At 43.2% G+C, this 19,461-nt stretch overlaps 1 protein-coding gene across 4 annotated transcripts in view; it reads right to left on the reverse strand.

Moving 5' to 3' along the window:
• The window catches only part of LOC147112936 (prolyl endopeptidase-like), a 136,529-nt gene that overhangs the window by 99,362 nt on the left and 17,706 nt on the right, over positions 1 to 19,461 (reverse strand). For all 4 annotated transcript variants that reach the window (XM_085997724.1, XM_085997725.1, XM_085997723.1 and 1 more), the window contains exons 3-5: positions 16,680 to 16,813; positions 10,820 to 10,950; positions 4,215 to 4,424 (exon numbers count right to left, since the gene is read on the reverse strand). In XM_085997724.1, coding sequence (XP_085853850.1) covers positions 4,215 to 4,424; positions 10,820 to 10,950; positions 16,680 to 16,813 — 475 coding nt within the window. The remainder of the gene's footprint in view (positions 1 to 4,214; positions 4,425 to 10,819; positions 10,951 to 16,679; positions 16,814 to 19,461) is intronic.

A 19,461-nucleotide genomic window follows, 5' to 3' on the forward strand; every position in this document is an offset into this window, starting at 1 on the left:
TTGAAGGAATGTCAAAAACATGTGGGTCCATGAAAGGAAATGTTGGATAGAACTATTTCATATACATTACAACAGTGACTACACTTCAAAAGTACTTCATTGGTTGTAAAGCACTTTGGGATGTCCTGAGGTCGTGAAAGGTGCTATATAAATGTCAGTCTTTCTTTCTATTATTTGAATTTATGGCAGATATATTGAATGTATTCTTCAAATTAGCTCTCACAAAACAGCACTAAAAAAAAAATCACTATGTTGGGCTAAACAATCAATGACACAAACACAAGTTATCAAGGATTGTGTGCCACAAAAACAAACAATTAAATATCTATCAGGCTCCTAGGCCATATGGAATAAATTTTAGAACTCTCAAGGAATTAGGGGAAATTAATTAACCTCTGTTGACTTTAGAGCTCCGTAAATAAATAGTGTTGTGATTTGGGCATTCTCCAAATACTTCGTGTCTAGTGCAAAGGACTGCCTCTATAGGCAACACACTTCCTAGACACAAAAATATGATTGTGTATGCTAAGTGATCTGACAGCTAGTGAGCCCAGATTGAGTAATAAACCCCTAACTTGTTGATACCTCATATTTTCAGGCTCTCTTCAATAAACAGGCTCTCTTCAATAAACAATCAAGACTAAGACTGTATCTCTCAGGCTATAAACTACAATTTCAGATTTATTAAGTAGAATTAGCAGAGGTATGAACATATTTCATTAGATTACAAAACTTCACTTGAATTTACAGTCCACTCCAAAATAATGCCACCTCAAATTCCATTTACTTGCACAAATACCTGCAATGCAAAGTTTATACAAGAAATTTTGTGGAGTGTTTCTGATAGCCCCTGTTTGTCTATCCCCTGGTGAAGCAGAATTCACTAACAGCCTAGATATGAGCATGTTATGCTCATTCTATGCTTTGAAATATAAACTGACAGAGAAATGAGCATCAAACAGTCATTTATCATCAGGCTGGTTTCCAGCCATTCATCCTTTTAAGGGCATATCCAAACTATTGAGTGCCTTGCTTGTACCGGGTACGGCTCTCATCTTCGCTCCCTTAAGTCCAAGGGACGCAGACTTGAACGGATATGGCGGACAACTGGTTTAGCCATTCACCGCCAAATCTGGCTGGACCACAAAGCATTATCAGGTACTGCTCTCGTCTGCCAAAATTGCTCGCTATTCCACAATCATTCTGGAATGCAAAGATAAACCCCGGCTCCTATTCTCTACTGCTAACCGTCTTCTTAACCCCTCTCCCCTCCACACTCATCTCCGATAACAAGTGCGAGGAGCTCTTGGACTTCTTTGTCTCTAAGATTGAGACCATCCGTTCAGCTGCCTCTGCCACTTCCCTTCCTTCCCCTAGCCCACTGGACCAAACTTCCTCCAAGGTTCACCCCTGCCCTAGCCCTGAACTCACATCTTTCTCCAGTTTCTCTCCAATCTCCCCTTATGCCCTCTCTGTGCTCATCTTGTCCATGAGGCCCACGCCCTGCTCCCTCGATCCTATTCCCACCAAACTGCTGACCACCCAACTTCCTTTTCTAGCTCCCATGTTAGCTGATATTGTTAACGGTTCTCTCTCCTCAGGTACTGTTCCCCACCCCTCTCGAATTTGACGTCATCTCCCCTCTCCTCAAAAATCCAACCATTGATCCCTCCGTCCTTGCAAACTACCGCCCCATCTCCAACCTCCCTTTCCTCTCCAAAGTCGTTGAACGTGTTGCCGCCTCCCAAATCCGTGCCCATCTTTCCATGTCTGAATCGCTCCAATCAGGTTTCTGCCTTGCCACAGTACCGAAACGGCGCTCATCAAAGTCACAAATGACATCCTTTGTGACTGTGACAAAGGTAAACTATCCCTCCTCGTCCTTCTTGACTTGTCTGCAGCCTTTAACATGGTTGACCACTCCATTCTTCTCCAACTCCTCTCCCCCATCATCCAGCTGGGTTGGACTGCACTCGCCTGGTTCCATTCTTATCTATCTAATCGTAACCAGAGAATCACCTGCAACGGCTTCACTTCCCGCTCCCGCATCGTTATCTCTGGTGTCCTCCAAGGATCCATCCTTGGTCCCCTCCTATTTCTCATCTACATGCTGCCCCTTGGCGACGTCATCCGAAAACAGAGCGTCAGTTTCCACATGTACGCTGATGACACCCAGCTCTACCTCACTAACACTTCTCTCGACCCCTCCACGGTCTCCAAATTGTTTTACTGCTTGTCCAGCATCCAGTTCTGGATGAGCAGAAATTTTCTCCAATTAAATATTGGGAAGACCGAAGCCATTGTTTTCAGTCCCCGCCACAAACTCTGTTCCCTAGCCACTGACTCCATCCCTCTCACTAACATCTTTCTGAGGCTGAATCACACTGTTCCCAACCTTAGTGTCATATTTGACCCTGAAATGAGCTTCCGACCACATATCCATAGCATAGCGAAGACCGCCCATTTCCAGCTCCGTAACATCGCCTGTCTCCGCCCTTGCCTCAGCTCATCCGCTGCTGAAACCCTCATCCATGCCTTTGTTACCTCTAGGCTTGACTATTCCAATGTACATCCTGGCTGACCTCCCACATTCCACTCTACATATACTTGAGGTCATCCAGAACTCGGCTGTCCGTGTCCTAACTTGCACCAAGTCCAGTTCGCCCATCACACCTGTGCTCACTCACCTACATTGGCACCCGGTTAAGCAGCGCCTCAATTTCAAAATTCCCATCCTTGTTTTAAATCCCTCCATGGCCTCGCCCCCCTTCCTATCTCTGCAATCTCCTTCAGCCCCACAACCATCCCATTCCTCTCTTCCCCCCCCCCCCCGTTGCCTAGGCCCTAAGCTCTGGACCTTTCCTCCTTTAAGATGCTCCTTAAAACCCATCCCTTTGACCAAGCTTTTATTCACCTGCCCTAATTCATCCTTATGTAGCGCGGTGTCAATTTATTTGTCTTAAAATGCTCCTGTGCAGCACCTTGGGACGTTTTACTACGTTAAAGGCGCTCTATAAATACAAGTTATATTTGTTGCAGGACCGCCTGCTGAGACAATCACAACTGATGAGTTATCTCCTCACAGCAAGGCAATCAAAATTAAATGTCTGTCACTTCTGTAAATTTAGCAATTAACACTCATAAGTAGACTTCCTACACATCGAGGACTCAACCAGCCCTTTGAAATAACATTAACACTTGCAACAAAGTATATTCCAGACATCTATTCAGTGTGTTTCCAGCCAGCAGTAAACAAATGAAAGTGTTAATCAGTTGGCCAAATTACCAGAATTAGAGATATTTTTAAAATACTTTAATGAAATTTTACAATTAGAAACAAGACAAATCTCTTCTCCATCATTTACCATAGTGCAGCCGTGTAGAGGCAGAAGTCAAAAAAGGAATGAAACAAATCCAGTAATTATAATCGAACACCCAAAGTGGGCAGTGCGCTTAAGGGCAATTTACAGGATGCTATATAAACGAACATCCAGAGAGCACAAGATGGTTTTAGAAGTAATAGGTCAAGCAAAATTACAGAAATCATGTTTTCTATAGATAACATTATTGAGATTGTTTTCTTTTCCAACAATGTAACAATGTTTCGTTTTGCAAAATACTTGCATTGTTTGAAAAGCCAAACGTAATAGTCACAATCTATCATTTTTTTTTAAAAACAGAAACTGAGAAATGTGTAAAGTGTATATATTAAAAAAGATTCTATTCACAGAATCACAGAAACCCCGCAGTGCAGATAGAGGCCATTTCGGCCCATCGAGCCTGCACCGACACATATCCCACCCGATCCGCGTAACCCCTACACCAACACATATCCCACCCTATCCCTGTAACCCCACGTATTTAATCCCCCTAACACTAAGGGTCAATTTATCATAGCCAATCAACCTAACCCGCACATCTTTGGACTGTGGGAGGAAACCGGAGCACCCGGAGAAAACCCACGCAAACACGGGGAGAATGTGCAAACTCTAACATCACATTAATTTGGGCTCAAGTTGATTTGAAAGTAAGTGGAATGACCACTCTTCATTTAATTAATATATTTTTAACCCAAACCATTCCATTAAATCACCAATATTTCTATTTAATTTATGCCATTTTGGAAATAGTTAGATGTATCCTATATTATATATATATGTGTCCACAAAGCATTTGCTGTTTTAATATTAGTTTCCAATAGAACTTCATCTTACCATCGCTCTTTCCATCTTGCTTCAGGTAACAATTGTAAAATATTCCCTTTCCATCATGGGTCCAAGCCATGCAGCTGAACTTCACTCTTTCCAGGGTATCGGGAAGTTCCACAGCACCATCAACCTTTAGGAACTTGATGGTTACCCAATCTGACCCACTTGCACTCAGTCCATATGCAAAATATTCACCATCTTCAGAGAATGCATATCCTGACGCCAGAAGGAAAACAAACCATTGAAAGGATTAGATTATTTAAGCAGTTACTGATTACAACGTTTCACTGATTGTTCAGTAGATGTTCAACAATTTCGCACAATATACCCTCTCAAAAGGAGCCAATCAAGCCAATTTATTTTTGGCCAGTTTTCACCACGCCTGCTCAGCTACAAATTCACAAGCACTGGGTGCACTCGGTACCTGTGGCAAATGGCCATCATTCCTAATAGCCTGTGTGCAGGTTATTTTACTGTAGGGATTGTAGCATACCCAATCCTGTCCTCAACAGATGCCCACACTTGCATACTTCCAGCAGTGGCTACCTGATAGCGCTCAGGAGCAGGAACAGTGGCTGATTCTTGCCCTTCCTAACCGAGGAAGGTTGAAGCCAACTGTAGCACCCCTAGCAATAACAGAAAATGCTGGGAAAACTCAGCAGGCCAGGCAACATCCATGGAGAGAGAAATAGAGTCAACGTTTCAAGTCGAAACCCTTTGTCAAGACCTAGCACCCCTAGTACTGTCCCAGCTTAGAACAGTGAACTCAGCATAGGCTGGGAATCGAGACGGAATCTGTTACACTCAGCTATTTTCTGAATAAACTCACTGAACTATCAGGCAGTTATACAAGTACATTTAATCAAAATCTCAGAACTTCTATCTTATTGTCTTAAAAAAGACTTTACAGAATAACTTAAGCAAATAACATTTGTGTCAAAGCCAGTATTTTATTTAGGCCATCATTTATGAAAAGCAAATTCTAACCAACTAAATAAATTCAATTTTCATTTTATGGACAAAGTATCCATAGCATTTTTATTCATAGCCACTCAGAACACAAGTATTTAAGTATAAGTATTTGTTACTCCTCCTGCAATTATTTCATACAAGCATATAACTTTCCAGCATAGAAGACCACTTGTTCCATCACATCTTTGCTGGCTTTCTGAAAGAGCTATCTATTTAGTCTCATGGGCCTGTGATGCATGATGGCTCTTTCCAAAGTTCATGACTCCTAGTTTCGCAGTAAAGCCAGATCCCAAAAACCCAACTGGCTGCAAAATTAGTCAAAAGGGGGAAAATGACAGCCAAGGACTAAAAGATTAAGCAATATAATAAAAAAATCAAACACACATCTACTCACAAAAATCTTAGATTTTCCAGTCTTCTATGCCTCCAACTACAAAACTAAGGATATATTTGTCTTTATGGTCTGGCCTACTTGCGCTACCACCTTTAATGACCTGTTTATCTACATAACCAAGGTCCCTCTGCTCCTCTACCCCACTATAATACATGTATGCAAAGTATACTTTCTTTCCCCAGTCTTATCCAAAATATCTACATTGAACTACATCTGCCACCTACCTGCCCATCGCACTAGTTATTTCTGTCTTCCTGCAGTCTTCGACAATCCTCATCCAATTTTCCGTATCTATCAACTTGGCAGAGCACCACACACTACATCATTCCAATCGAGATACTTCCTTTTTTCCCCTACCCTCTGCACCAGCCAACTTTCTCCCCACTACCCTAACCTTTCTACATACTCCCACATTCTTCTTCATATTGCCACAGTTGCCATACACCCTAGTTTGGCATCATCAGCATTCCTCGTTTGTCCAAATTACACGAAAATCAAAACGAAAGAAGTCGAAGCATAGATCCCTAGGATACACCATTATCCCAACAATCTCTAAAACATCAATTTACTCTTAGCTCTCCACTCTCTAGCCACCATTCTATCAGTTCACAATTTAGTCTATTAAATGTGACAAAACAACGCTCAAATTGGATTTAAATCTAACGCTGATCCATGATTAAATATGGTTCAGTTATTCATAAATCAAGCTGACAGTGCATTCTAGAGAGGGACTGATTAATAAACTGTTCCACGGCTGAAGCTAGTGGTCCTTGAGCATTACCTACAGCAGATAAAGTCTGACGTTAACAAACTAAGCACTAAATTACACAACACAAACGAGCAATCTGCTGTAGATTTACAAGGAAAATTTCAGTGAGTATTTTTGAAGTCTAAAAAAAGAGAGAAGTCTCATCTATTTGGGGACAGGGTGTAGTAAAATGATGCCCTTTCATTACTGGGACTAGTGTTCTAAATCAGTAAAATGAATGTCTTCACTCTTCAATAGCTAAATTAAATTGAACAGTCTTGATGCAATTTTCTACACATTTATCAAAAGATAAACCTCTCAAATGCTGCATTAATTAGTTCTAATTTGGCAATCACTTGACATAATGAAGACATGCAGAATTTAAGGCAGAGTGTGCTCTTCTGATACTGTTGAGATTAGTTATCGAGGTAATATACAGTTGGCTCGCACTGCACCTGAACTCTGCCATCATCACTAATACAATAGCAAAATACTGCGGATGCTGGAAATCTGAAACAACAGAAAATGCTGGAAATACTCAGCAGGCCACGCAGCATCCGTGGAGAGAGAAACAGAGTTAACGTTTCATGTCTGGGACCCTTCATCAGAACTGGAAAAATCTGGAAATGTAACAGATATTAAGCAGGTGCAGAGGCGGGGGGGCGGTTTAGGAGGGGAGGAAGGAATTGAAAGAACATATTATGCTTTTGTAAGAGGCAGGAAAGATAAAATGTTGCAAATGGGAATGGCAAAATAATACAGCATGAAAAATGGGGGCAGGGGTTATTGTCTGAAATTGTTGAACTCCATGTTGAGCCTGGAAGGCTGGAATCGAAAGATGAGGTGCTGTTCCTCGAGCGTCATTGGAACAATGTAATAGGCCGAGGACAGAGAGATCAGAGTGGGAGTGAAGCGGAGAATTAAAGTGGCAGGCGACCAGAAGCTCAGGGTCACCCTTACGGACTGAACAGAGGTGTTCTGCAAAGCAGTCGCCCAATCTGTGTTTGGTCTCCCCAATGTAGAGGAGACCGCATCGTGAGCAGCGAATACAGTATATTAAATTGCAAGAAGTACAAGTAAAATCGCTGTTTCACCTGGAAGGGGTGTTTGGGGCCCTGGACAGTGGGAAGGGAGGAGGTAAAAGGGCATGTGTTGCATCTCCTGTGTTTGCACGGGAAGGTGCCAGGCGAAGGGGAAGGGCTGATTAAGGAGTGGACCAGGGTGTCGAGGAGGGAGCGGTCCCTTCGGAATGCAGAAAGGGGAGGTGAGGGGAAGATGTGTTTAGTGGTGGGATCACGTTGGAGGTGGCGGAGGATGATCTGTTGAATGTGGAGGCTGGTGGGGTGAAAGCTGAGGACAAGGGGAACCCTATCGTGGTTCTGGAAGGGAGGGTCAGGGGTGAGAGCAGAAGTGCGGGAAATGGAACGGACACAGTCAAGGGCCGTGTCAACCAGAGTAGAGGGGAATCCTCAGTTGAAGAAAAAGGAAGACATGTCGGAAGCACTGGTATGGAAGGTGGCATCGTCAGAACAGACGCGGCAGAGACGGAGACACTGGGAGAATGTGATTAGGGGTTAAATCTGGACATGCTACCCTATACACAGCTGATAACAACACAGCTTTCTGTTCATAAGGGATTCAGTCTGCTTTTAGAAACTGCTGTCTGGTTGTGAAACACAAGAGCAGCTGTTGGAGAAAAAACCCAAACTAAATTGGCGGCAGCTGAAGTGGGACAAATAGCACACTCAGACCAAGCAGGAGTTTCCAATTAAAATTAAAATTATCAGAAGCAAAACGCAGTTTCTGCGAGCACAGCATCTCACAAAGATGTAGATTTGTTTTTAATTCATTCACGGGATGTGGGCGTCGCTGGCAAGGACAGCATTTATTGCCCGTCCTTTATTGCCCTTGAGAAGGTGGTGGTGAGCTGCCTTTTTGAACCGCTGCAGTCAGTGTGGTGAAGGTATTCCCATAATGCGGTTAGGTAGGGAGTTCCAGGATTTTGACCCAGCTACGATGAAAGAGTGGCAATATATTAAATCAGGATGGGGGGGGGAACTTGGAGGTGGCGGTGGTCTCATGCATCTGCTGCCCTTGTCCTTGAAAGTGGTGGAGGTTGCAGCTTTGAGAGGTGCTGACAAAGAAGCCTTGGTGGGTGACTGCATTACATCTCGTAGATAGCGCACACTGCAGCCACGGTGCGTCGGTGGTGGATGAGCTGCCGATCAAGTGGACTGCTTTATCCTGGATGTGCTTCTTGAGTGCTGTTGGAGCTGCCCTCATCCAGGCAAGTGTAGAGTATTCCATCACACTCCTGGCTTGGAGAGGCTTTGGCAAGTCAGGTGAGCCACTCGCCACAGAATACCCAGCCTCTAAGCTGGTCTTGTAACCACAGTATTTATGTGGCTGCTCCAGTTAAGTTTCTGGTCAATGGTGACCCCCGAGGATGTTGATGGTGGGGAATTTATTAGAATAGTTCCAGGGATGCGGGATTACAGTTACATAAACGAGAGAAGCTGGGGTTGCTCTCTTTGGAGCAGAGAAGGCTAAGAGATTTTATAGAGGTGTTTAAAATCATGAAGGATTTAGATAGAGTAAATAAAGAGAAACTGTTTCCAATGGCTGAAGGGCTGATAACAAGAGAGCACAGATTTAAAGGTGACTGGCAAAAGAACTAGAGGTGAGGAAAATTTTTTTTACGCAACGAGTGGTTAGGATTTGGCATGCACTGCCCGATAGGGTGGTGGATACAGATTCAATAGTAGTCTTCAAAAGGGAATACTTCCAAGGAGAAAAAATTGCAGGGATATGGGGAAAGAGCGGAACTAACTGAATTGCTCTTTGAAAGAGCCGGCACAAACTCGAGGAGCCGAATGGCCTCCTTCGGTGGTGTACTATTCTATGATTCTATTATTCTATGCAGAAGAGGTTGCAAAGAGGTCAGGAGAGGAGGCTGACAGACAGAAACAGAGGGAAGTAGTGTCGAATGGTCCCCATTCTGCTGGGCTACCCCCAAAACGCCACTAGACCCTACACAACCTGATACTAGATACCTAAAACACATCCAATATCAGACTCTGGTCCACCCAGTGGCCCAAAACCTCTTCCCAAGTTCTGTTGGACCCCCGGACACATTCCCAATGCTCCCCGATATCCCAGGACTACTCCCAATGCTTCCAGACCCAGAGACCTCCCTTCATAATGCTACCAGATCATAAAGCCCCTTTCCAAGTGATCCTACATCCCAGGACCTGTTCCAGTGTTACCAGTACCCACTCTGCATTGTTCCTGGGACTTCTCACCCACTTTGCTTCTAGACCTTTAAGGACCCACCGCAAAAGTACTACCAAACCCCGAGGCCCCATTCAGTACTCGACCCTGGACTCCCTTCCCAGGGTCACCCCTAATGCTCTTTACTCAGTGTCCCTGGTAATACTATTTGACAGGACACACCTTTCTTATAAGGCCTCCAATAATGACGTCAGTGTTCTCGCTCAGGCCAACATCCCCAGCATCGAAGTTTTGACCACGCTCGATCAGCTCCGATGGACGGGTCACATCGTCCACATGCCCGATACGAGACTCCCAAAACAAGCGCTCTACTCGGAGCTCCGACACGGCAAGAGAGCCCCAGGTGGGCAGAGGAAACGCTTCAAGGACACCCTCAAAGCCTCCTTGGAAAAAGTGCAACATCCCCGACACCTGGGAATCCCTGGCCCAAGACCGCACAAAGTGGAGGAGAAGCATCCGGGAAGGTGCCGAACACCTCGAGTCTCTTCGCCGGGAGCAAGCGGAAGCCAAGCGCAGGCAGCGCAAGGAGCGCACGTCAACCCAAGCACCCCACCCACCCGCCCCTTCAACCACCGTCTGCCCCACCTGTGACAGAGACGGTAGGTTCCGCATTGGACTCATCAGTCACCGGAGAACTCATTTTTAATGTGGAAGCAAGTCATCCTCGGTTCCGAGGGACTGCCTAAGAACCTCCAATTAGAGAAGGCCTCCAATGCAGTGAGCAATGTCATGGGAAGTCTGCTAGTATTAAAAATGAAGTCTTGTATCTAGTGCACATAGGCAGCACTTCATAAAGTTAAACTTTGTTATAAATGCAAAATAGTTTTCAAAAATCCCATCATTGACCTGGAGCCTGATATTTGCAACCACTTACAACTGCACTCTGATTGACCATAGCAGATTCTCAGCAACAACAATTGCCCATTAAGAGCAATGGCCTTAAAGGGAAAGACGATAATACCACTGGAGATCAGTTAGTATGCAAGTGATAGTATCCAATAGCTTTGTTTACTGTCTTAAAGAATTTGATTAAATGAATTACGTGGCACAGAAAAGGACCACAAACTTACAATATAAAATGATGCGTATGTGAAAACAAATGTAAATGTTAATTTCAACAATATAAGATGCGTTTCTTAAAGATATATTACGTCATTTTACAAAGTAAATAAAAGTAATATATTCCAAGAGTATTTTAACACTAACCTCTTAAAGCTACAGTTCCATCATCTGAGAATTTGTTAGGGTCAAGAAAAACTTGAGGTTCATCATCCAGGGACTGTTGGACATGCATCACACTTTGGTTCTGTAACCCGGTGTTGAAGAAGTAAAAATACCTGTGAAAGAAAATAATTTATGAAGAAAAAAATTCAGATGTTCCAAAACCTGAATCCAGTCATCAAAAGTGCCACCTAATCAAGGAAAGTCTTCTATCAACTGCTTCAGATGGATGCGAATGGTAACAAAGAACTGGGAGGTCTAATGGTAACAAAGAAGTGGTCCCATTCAGATTTTGACAAGTTAACAGGACACCCCAAAAATATCAGGTCATTCTCAGGTTTATAACAATAGTCCTCATGACATGTGCGGTGAATAATTGAACTGAAGGCACTACTTCCTCAGAAGATGCTAAAGAAAAAAAAAATCAGGTCATGATAAAAACACATTTTCTCATCTTTATCAATGATCTGGTGGACATGGTCAAAAGTAGCATTGTTCTCTCTCCAGTGTGATTAACTCTGAATCAGAAAGATGAGAAGCATTTGGGCGTAGACAAATGGCATTTTATCTTCAACAATGAAAGGTTCCACGGTGGAGAGAGATTAACTATACAGGAAACTTTCGATTAACCGGCCCCTAAATAACCGGAAATGTCGGTTAACCGGCAAAATTCAGGAGTAGGTTCAGGTAACTTTTATTACTTGCCTTGCAAGGGTGTGGCTGCAGCTGTTGCTAAGCTACAGAGACGCTTGCAACTTGTGGCCATTGTTTTGAACCTGTTGCAACAGGGTTTGTTGCTTTATACGGAGCTCTCAGCTCCGTATCTTTTACTATAGCGTTCGGTTATCCGGAATTTTTGATGAACCGGCACCACGTCGGTCCCGTCCGTGCCGGATAAAAGAAAGTTTCCTGTACATCCATCGCCACAAGATTTGTAAAATTTCTTCAGGTAAACATTCAACTCTTCGCCTTCGTAATCACACTTTTTCTACAATGACAAAAATGTCAAAGATGGCTGACAAATGTAAGAAGTCACACAACACCAGGTGTGTTGTGTCACACAAGTCACACAACTATAACCTGGTGTTGTGTGACTTCTTACATTTGTCCACCCCAGTCCAACTCCGGCATCTCCACACCAAAGATGGCTGAGAAAGCTGGTATAAGAGTGGGAACCTCAAGAAAACTTGGGCCTAATGGTCACCATAAGTAATTCCAACCACTTGCATTTATGTAGTGCCATTATTGTAGGAAAAAATGCCCCAAAGAGCAGAGGGAAAATCAGAAAAAATAGATGCCAAGCCAAAGAAAGAGATATTAGAAGGGGTAAGGGTCACAGAGGTGGGTTTTAAGGAGGGTCTTAAAGGAGGAAAGGCAGGGGCAGAGGCAGGCAATGTTACGGAAATGAAAGTAGACGGTCCTTGCGATGGATATGCGGCCAGAAGCACAGCTCAGGGTCAAATACGACATTGAGGTTGCGGACCGTCTGGTTCAGGCTGAGACAACAGCCACATAGAGGGATGGAATCGGTGGCAAGGGTAGAGAGACGGTGGCAAGGACTGAAGACAATAGCTTCAGTTTTCCCAATGTTTAACTAGAGGAAATTGCAGCTCATCAAACACTGGATGTTAGACAGTAAGTCTACAGCACAGAGGCAATGGAGGGTCAAGAGAACTGGTGGAAAGGTAGAGAAACGTGTCACTAGTGTAGACGTAGAAGCTGACCCCATGTCTGCAGATAATGTCGCCAAGGGGCAGCATTACGATAAGGAAGAGATGGGGGGTCCAATGATAGATCCCTGGAGGTAATTGTGCACGGCAGGAAGGGAAGTAAGTGCTGGAGATATTCAGGCTACGAATGGATTGATAAGAGTGGAACCAAGCGAGGGCAGTCCCACTGAGTTGGATAATGGAGAGGCGTTGCAGGATAGTGGTGTGCTCGACCGTGTTAAAGGCAGCAGATAGGTCATTGATTGAACCTGTTCTAAGTGCCAATGGGAAAGCATTCACCATCTAAATATGTAACATTACTTGTGGATATTTTTAACAAGTCAAATCAGTGTACGGTTTCAAGTTCAGTAAATATGACAAGAATTTTGACTGATTGAATCATGCAAATCTGAAAAACGTTTCTCACTGTATGATCATCATGAATTTATATTTACATTATCTATTTGATAGGAATTACCAAATTGACAGATCACATCTATATAATAAAAAGTATGCAAATTGAAGAATTGTTCAAGTTATTAAGAGCAATAATATCAATATAGCAGACTTTGAAATTCATGAAGAAAAGGCGTATTTGAAAGTTATCCACAGACTGATTCGAGAGTCTCTATTTTAGGTCTCCCAAGCTAATGATATAAAAAACTTCAATTTCAACAGGGTAACCTGACTTTCAAAAGAACCTATCCTAGTGATGAAAGAAACGATTACAATAAGCTTAGTCGAAGTCCAGTAGACATGTTACGAAGGCAATAAGAAACCACTTGTAACTGACATACAGCCATAACATGAATAGTCTCAACTCTGTCACACAGAGACATTCAACATTACATGGCAGCTCAATTTCAAAGAACGGATACAATGCACATCATGAAACCATTTGTCACTACTACATGTCTATGGATAACCACAGTAACTTAAAAGATTCAAATACTTCTAAGGAAAAATAGATCGAGTGGATGAACACTTGGAAAAGCATAACTTATTAAAGGACAATCAGCACCGATTCAGTAAAGAGGTTATATAGATAAGCAACAAAGATGAATCTGGTACCATGAATGCAAGTTAAAAGAAAGGTTGAAGAACTTGGGCTTTGAATAAGGTGATCTAATTGAAGGGTAATATGAACAAGCTACCAGTGAACATCTAAAAAAACAATGAATATGTTCAAGACAACTGAATGTGTTGCTGGCCAAAGTTGAGATTGAGAGATACACCACGAGGTCTGTAAATGGAGTTGATCTCGGGAAAAAAAAAAAATTTCAAAACCGAGATTGAAAGATTTTTATTAGGCAAGGGTATTAAGGGTTATGGAACCAAGGAGGGTAGTTAAGATACAGATCAGCCATGGTCTAATTGAATGGAGGAATGGGCTCGAGGGGCTGAATGGCCTACTTCAGTTCCTATGTTCCTAAAAGGGGCAGGCTTGTGGGTCCAAGGGACCATTATTAACAAGATGAATTTATGTTTTTCATCAACAACAAATGTCATTGAAGATGGCACAGACTGTCTTATAAAGGCATTCAAGTGCTTTCTGCAGCAGGTCAGACACTACATTTTAATTGACAGTCAACGTAACCAAATGTACACTATGCAGAATATGAATGGGTAACGGGAACTAAAGTTAGGAAAAATACACTTACTGCAAGACAACAGTGTTTGATCAAGACTGCAGCTCGAGTACAGACAACTAAACAGGCAGAGAATGTCTCAAGAACAATGAGCCACTGTCAAAGTGAATACTTCTTTATAAAAAGGTTTTACATGACAAAGTAATGATTTTTCACAAATAGCTGTAAAGTACTCCAAATTTTAATTGCCAAAGAGGTTTCAAATGAATCAAGTAGCATCATTAGATATATACATGCAGATGCGCTGTCAGTACCAAATGAATCTTGTAGCACTGCAAATCAGGATATAGATTTATGGCTGATCTGTATCTTAACTGCATCCACCTGCCTTGGCTCAGTATCCTGTTATACCCTTGCTTGGCAAAAATCTAAATCTCAGATTTAAAATTAATTGTGCTAGTATTTGCTTTTTCTTTGAGAGAATTCCACACTTTTACTATCCTTTGTGTGAAGAAGTGTTTCCTAAGGGAAGGTTGTGTCTGACAAACTTGATTGAATTTTTTGAGGAGGTAACAAGGAGGGTAGATGAGGCTTTTGATAAGGTTCCACATGGCAGACTGGTCACGAAGTTAAAAGCCCATGGGATCCAGGGCAAAGTGTCGAGTTGGATTTAAAACCAGCTCGGAGGCAGGAAGCAGAGGGTAATGGTTGATGGGTGTTTTTGTGACTGGAAGGCTGTTTCCAGTGGGGTTCCGCAGGGCTCAGTGCTAGGTCCCTTGCTTTTTGTGGTATATATCAATGATCTAGACTTGAATATAGGGGGTATGATTAAGAAGTTTGCAGATGATACTAAAATCGGCTGTGTGGTTGATACTGAAGAAGGAAGTCCAAAGATGTGCGGGTTAGGTTGATTGGCTATGATAAATTGACCCTTAGTGTTAGGGGGATTAAATACGTGGGGTTACGGGGATAGGGTGGGATATGTGTTGGTGTAGGGGTCACGGGGATCGGGTGGGATATGTGTCGGTGCAGGCTCGATGGGCCGAAATGGCCTCTATCTGCACTGTGGGGTTTCTGTGATTTCTGTGAAGGAAGCTCTAGACTGCAGGAAGATATCAATAAATTGGTCAGGTGGGCAGAACAGTGGCAAATGGAATTCAATCCGGAGAAGTGTGAGGTAATGCATTTGTGGAGGGCTAACAAGGAAAGGGAATACACATTAAATGGTAGGCTACTGAGTAGTGTACAGGAACAAAGGGATCTTGGAGTGCATGTCCACAGATCCCTGAAGGTAACAGGCCAGGTAGATAAGGTGGTTAAGAAGGCATACGGAATGCATGCCTTTATTAGCCGTGGCATAGAATACAAGAGCAGGGGGGTTATGCTTCAACTGTATAAAACACTAGTTAGGCCTTGGCTAGAGTACTGCGTGCAGTTCTGGTCACCACATTACAGGAAAAATGTGATTGCACTAGAGAGGATACAGAGGTGATTTACAAAGATGTTGCTGGGAGTAGAGAATCTTAGCTATGAGGTAAGACTGGATAGGCTGGGTCTGTTTTCCTTGGAACAGGGGAGGCTGAGGGGAGACCTTATTGAGGTGTGTAAAATTGAGGGGCATAGATAATATAGTGGCTAGAAAGGACCTATATCCCTTATCAAAGGGGTCAAAAACCAGGGGGGCACTGATTTAAAGTAATTGGTGGAAGGTTTAGAGGGGATTTGAGGGGAAATTTCTTCACCCAGAGGGTTGTGGGGGTCTGGAACTCACTGCCTGAAAGGGTGGTAGAAGCAGGAACCCTAACCACATTTAGAAAGTACTTGGATGTGCACTTGGGATGCTCTAACCTGCAGGGCTACGGACCAAGAGCTGGGAAGTGGGATTAGGCTGGATAGCTCTTTGTTGGATGGCGCGGACATGATGGGCCGAAATGGCCTCCTTCCGTGCTGTAACTTTCTATGATTTAAACAGGCATGCTGACCTGTGAGATTCTTAATGTTAGAAAAGAGAGGTTGTCCTGTTGATTCTTTACTAACATTAAAAACTTAAAAAGTGGTCCAGGTTGACCGCCTGGTTACTTTTTAAAGTGTGTATAACTACAAGTGAGGTGCAACTGAAACATTACAAGAACTTGCTACTTCCATGCCTTTAGACAGTAAGATCGGGTTGGTTCTAAATGCCCTTGTAAACCACTCAGTTGTACAAAGAATCTCTACAAAGCAGAAAAATAAGCATAGTCATGGAATCATACTTTCCAAGAAAGCAGGCAGTCCACCACCACCTTCTCAGGCCAACTAGGCATGGACAGGATGCAGCCTGACCAACATTACCCACCTGCCAAGAACACATTTATGAAAATACTCTCACCCAAATGACCTGGTGTTTGGTTATAATTTTACTACATATTTTGTATCGCTAAGAAACTGAATTTGCTTTGAACATACAAAATAAGCAATATCAAATTCATCTCAATTTGCTCTGGGAAATACAGATCTAAAATCCAGCACAGAAAAGTGCTGGGGCTTGGTGACATTTTTCAATTGTACCTTGTTCCTTTTCGAAAATGGCAGCTGTACTTTGGATAATCATAAAGTTGTGTCATTCTTTCTTTGAACTTTTCTCTTACTGAACACTTTTCCAAAAACGGTAATGTCAATTTATTCTGAGCTTCCGCGTAAGCCTAGAGCAATAGATTCAAAACAGAAAATTACATAGAGTACTTAATTTGGTCAATTCAGTGAGCAATATGCAAGATGCATTGCGGACGTCATTTTAACTTAATTCCCCACAAACAAAAACCTATGCCCTTGTCTGTTTCTCTTACCTCTTGAAATACACATCAGATATAGTGGTCAATTACATTGTTTAACTTGTGCATCTCTAGCATTTTAACGGAGCAGTTAGATTTTAAAAAAATACTGTGGTCAATTTGAGACCCAAAAGTATAACATAACAAAGAGAATTCAATGATGATAATATTACAGGCTCAATGAGGACAGAGTTAAATGTTCAAAAGCAAGTTAAGTAAAAAAATTCAAGCTGAAAGTTGTATTTAAGCTTCACATATTCAACCATCACACATTTGAGAAGTGTACATAATCCACCGCAAATGCCAGGTCTAAATATTCAAACAAACACATTCCAAGTTATATTTCAAACGAAGTACATCAGCATAGTACCACACAAATCATAATTTTTAAAATACAAAACACTTAATGCCAAATGTTCACGTGACGTCAGCAACGCTGTCTTAATTAGGTGTACTATCCTCAAAATTTAAAAGATTACTTCGTGCATGATGACCTTAATATGCTAATGCTTGAACTCTTCAGGATTTCCCACTTTAACCTTGTTTCTTTAGGTGGGAAAAGTAAAATGAGGCATAATAATAAAAGCAGAGCAAATAAGATTTGGACAAATATGCATTTGTTCGAGTAGATCGGAAACAGGCTAATCTGGTGCAATTTTCAAAAAGGGGAAAACAGACACAGGTAACTGCAGACCCATTTGTAATTGTAAGAGTAGGACATAGGCAATTGTAGGGCTATATCAGGAAGTAGTTCTTCACACAAAGCGATCAACACGTGGAATTGATTCGAGATCGAATAAATGGTGGCGAAAACTGAGCAATCAATTTGAAAAAAATTAAACGTGGCATTGGGGTGGGACTGCAGGGGCTTTATGGATGAATGATTTTTTTATTATTTGTTCATGGGACGTGGGCGTCACTGATAAGGCCAGCATTTATTGCCTATCCCGAGTTGCCCTCGAGAAGGTGGTGGTGAGCCGCCTTCTTGAACCGCTGCAGTCCGTGTGGTGAAGGTACTCCCACAGTGCTGTTATGGAGGGAGTTCCAGGATTTTGGCCCAGCGACGATGAAGGAACGGCGATATACTTCTAAGTCAGGATGGCGTGTGACTTGGAGGTGATGTTCCCATGCGCCTGTTGCCCTTGTCCTTCTAGATGGTAGAGGTCGCAGGTTTGGGAGTTGCTGCAGTGCATCTTGTAGATGGTACACACTGCAGCCACGGTGTGCCGGTGGTGGAGGGAGTGAATGTTTAATGTGGTGGTTGGGGTCCCAATCAAGTGGGCTGCTTTGTCTTGGATGGTGTTGAGCTTCTTGAGTGTTGTTGGAGCTGCACTCATCCAGGCAAGTGGAGAGTATTCCATCACACTCCCAACTTGTGCCTTGTAGATGGTGGAAAGGCTTTGGGGAGTCAGGAGCTGAGACACTCACCACAGAATAACTAGCCTCTGAACTGCTCTTGTTGCCACAGTATTTATGTGGCTGATCCAGTTACGTTTCTGATCAATGGTGATCCCCAGGATATTGATGGTGGGGGGATTCGGTGATGGTAATGGCGTTGAATGTCAAGGGGAGGTGGCTAGACGCTAGCTTGGAGATAGTAATTGCCTGGCACTTGTGTGGCACGAATGTTACCTGCCATTTATCAGCCCAAGCCTGAATGTTGTCCAGGTCTTGCTGCATGCGAGCATGGACTGCTTCATTATCTGAGGAGATGCAAATGGCACTGAACACTGTGCAGTCATCAGCGAACATCCGCACTTCTGACCTTATGATGGAGGGAAGGTCATTGATGAAGCAGCTGAAGATGGTTGGGCCTAGGACACTGCCCTGAGAAACTACTGCAGCGATGTCCTGGAGCTGTGAGGATTGACCTTCAACCACCACAACTAACTTCCTTTGTGCTAGGTATGAGACTAGCCAGTGGAGAGTCTCCCCCCCCCACCGCCGATTCCGATTTTACGAGGGCTCCTCGATGCCACACTCGGTCAAACGCTGCCTTGATGGCAAGGGCAGTCACTCTAACCTCACCTCTGGAATTCAGCTCTTTTGTCCATGTTTGGACCAAGGCTGTAATGAAGTCTGGAGCCGAGTGGTCCAGGCAGAACCCAAACTGGGCATCAGTGAGCAGGTTATTAGTGAGTTAAGTGCTGCTTGATAGCACTGTTGACGACACCTTCCATCACTTTGCTGATGATTGAGTAGATTGATGGGGCGATAATTGGATTTGTCCTGCTTTTTGTGGACAGGACATACCTGGGCAGGGATAGATGCCAGTATTATAGCTATACTGGAACAGCTTGGCTGTAGGCACGGCTAGTTCTGGAGCACAAGTCTTCAGCACGACAGCTGGGATGTTGTCGGGGCCCCATAGACTTTGCTGTATCCAGTGCGCTCAACCGTTTCTTGAAATCACGTGGAGTGAATCGAATTGGCTGTAGACTGGCTTCTGTGGTGGTGGAGACCTCAGGAGCAGGCCGATATGGATCATCCACTCGGCACTTCTGGCTGAAGATGGTTGC

This window comes from Somniosus microcephalus, chromosome 9, assembly GCF_052327205.1.
Source record: "Somniosus microcephalus isolate GS21.2 chromosome 9, FLI_Smic_1.0, whole genome shotgun sequence".
NCBI lineage: Eukaryota > Metazoa > Chordata > Chondrichthyes > Squaliformes > Somniosidae > Somniosus > Somniosus microcephalus.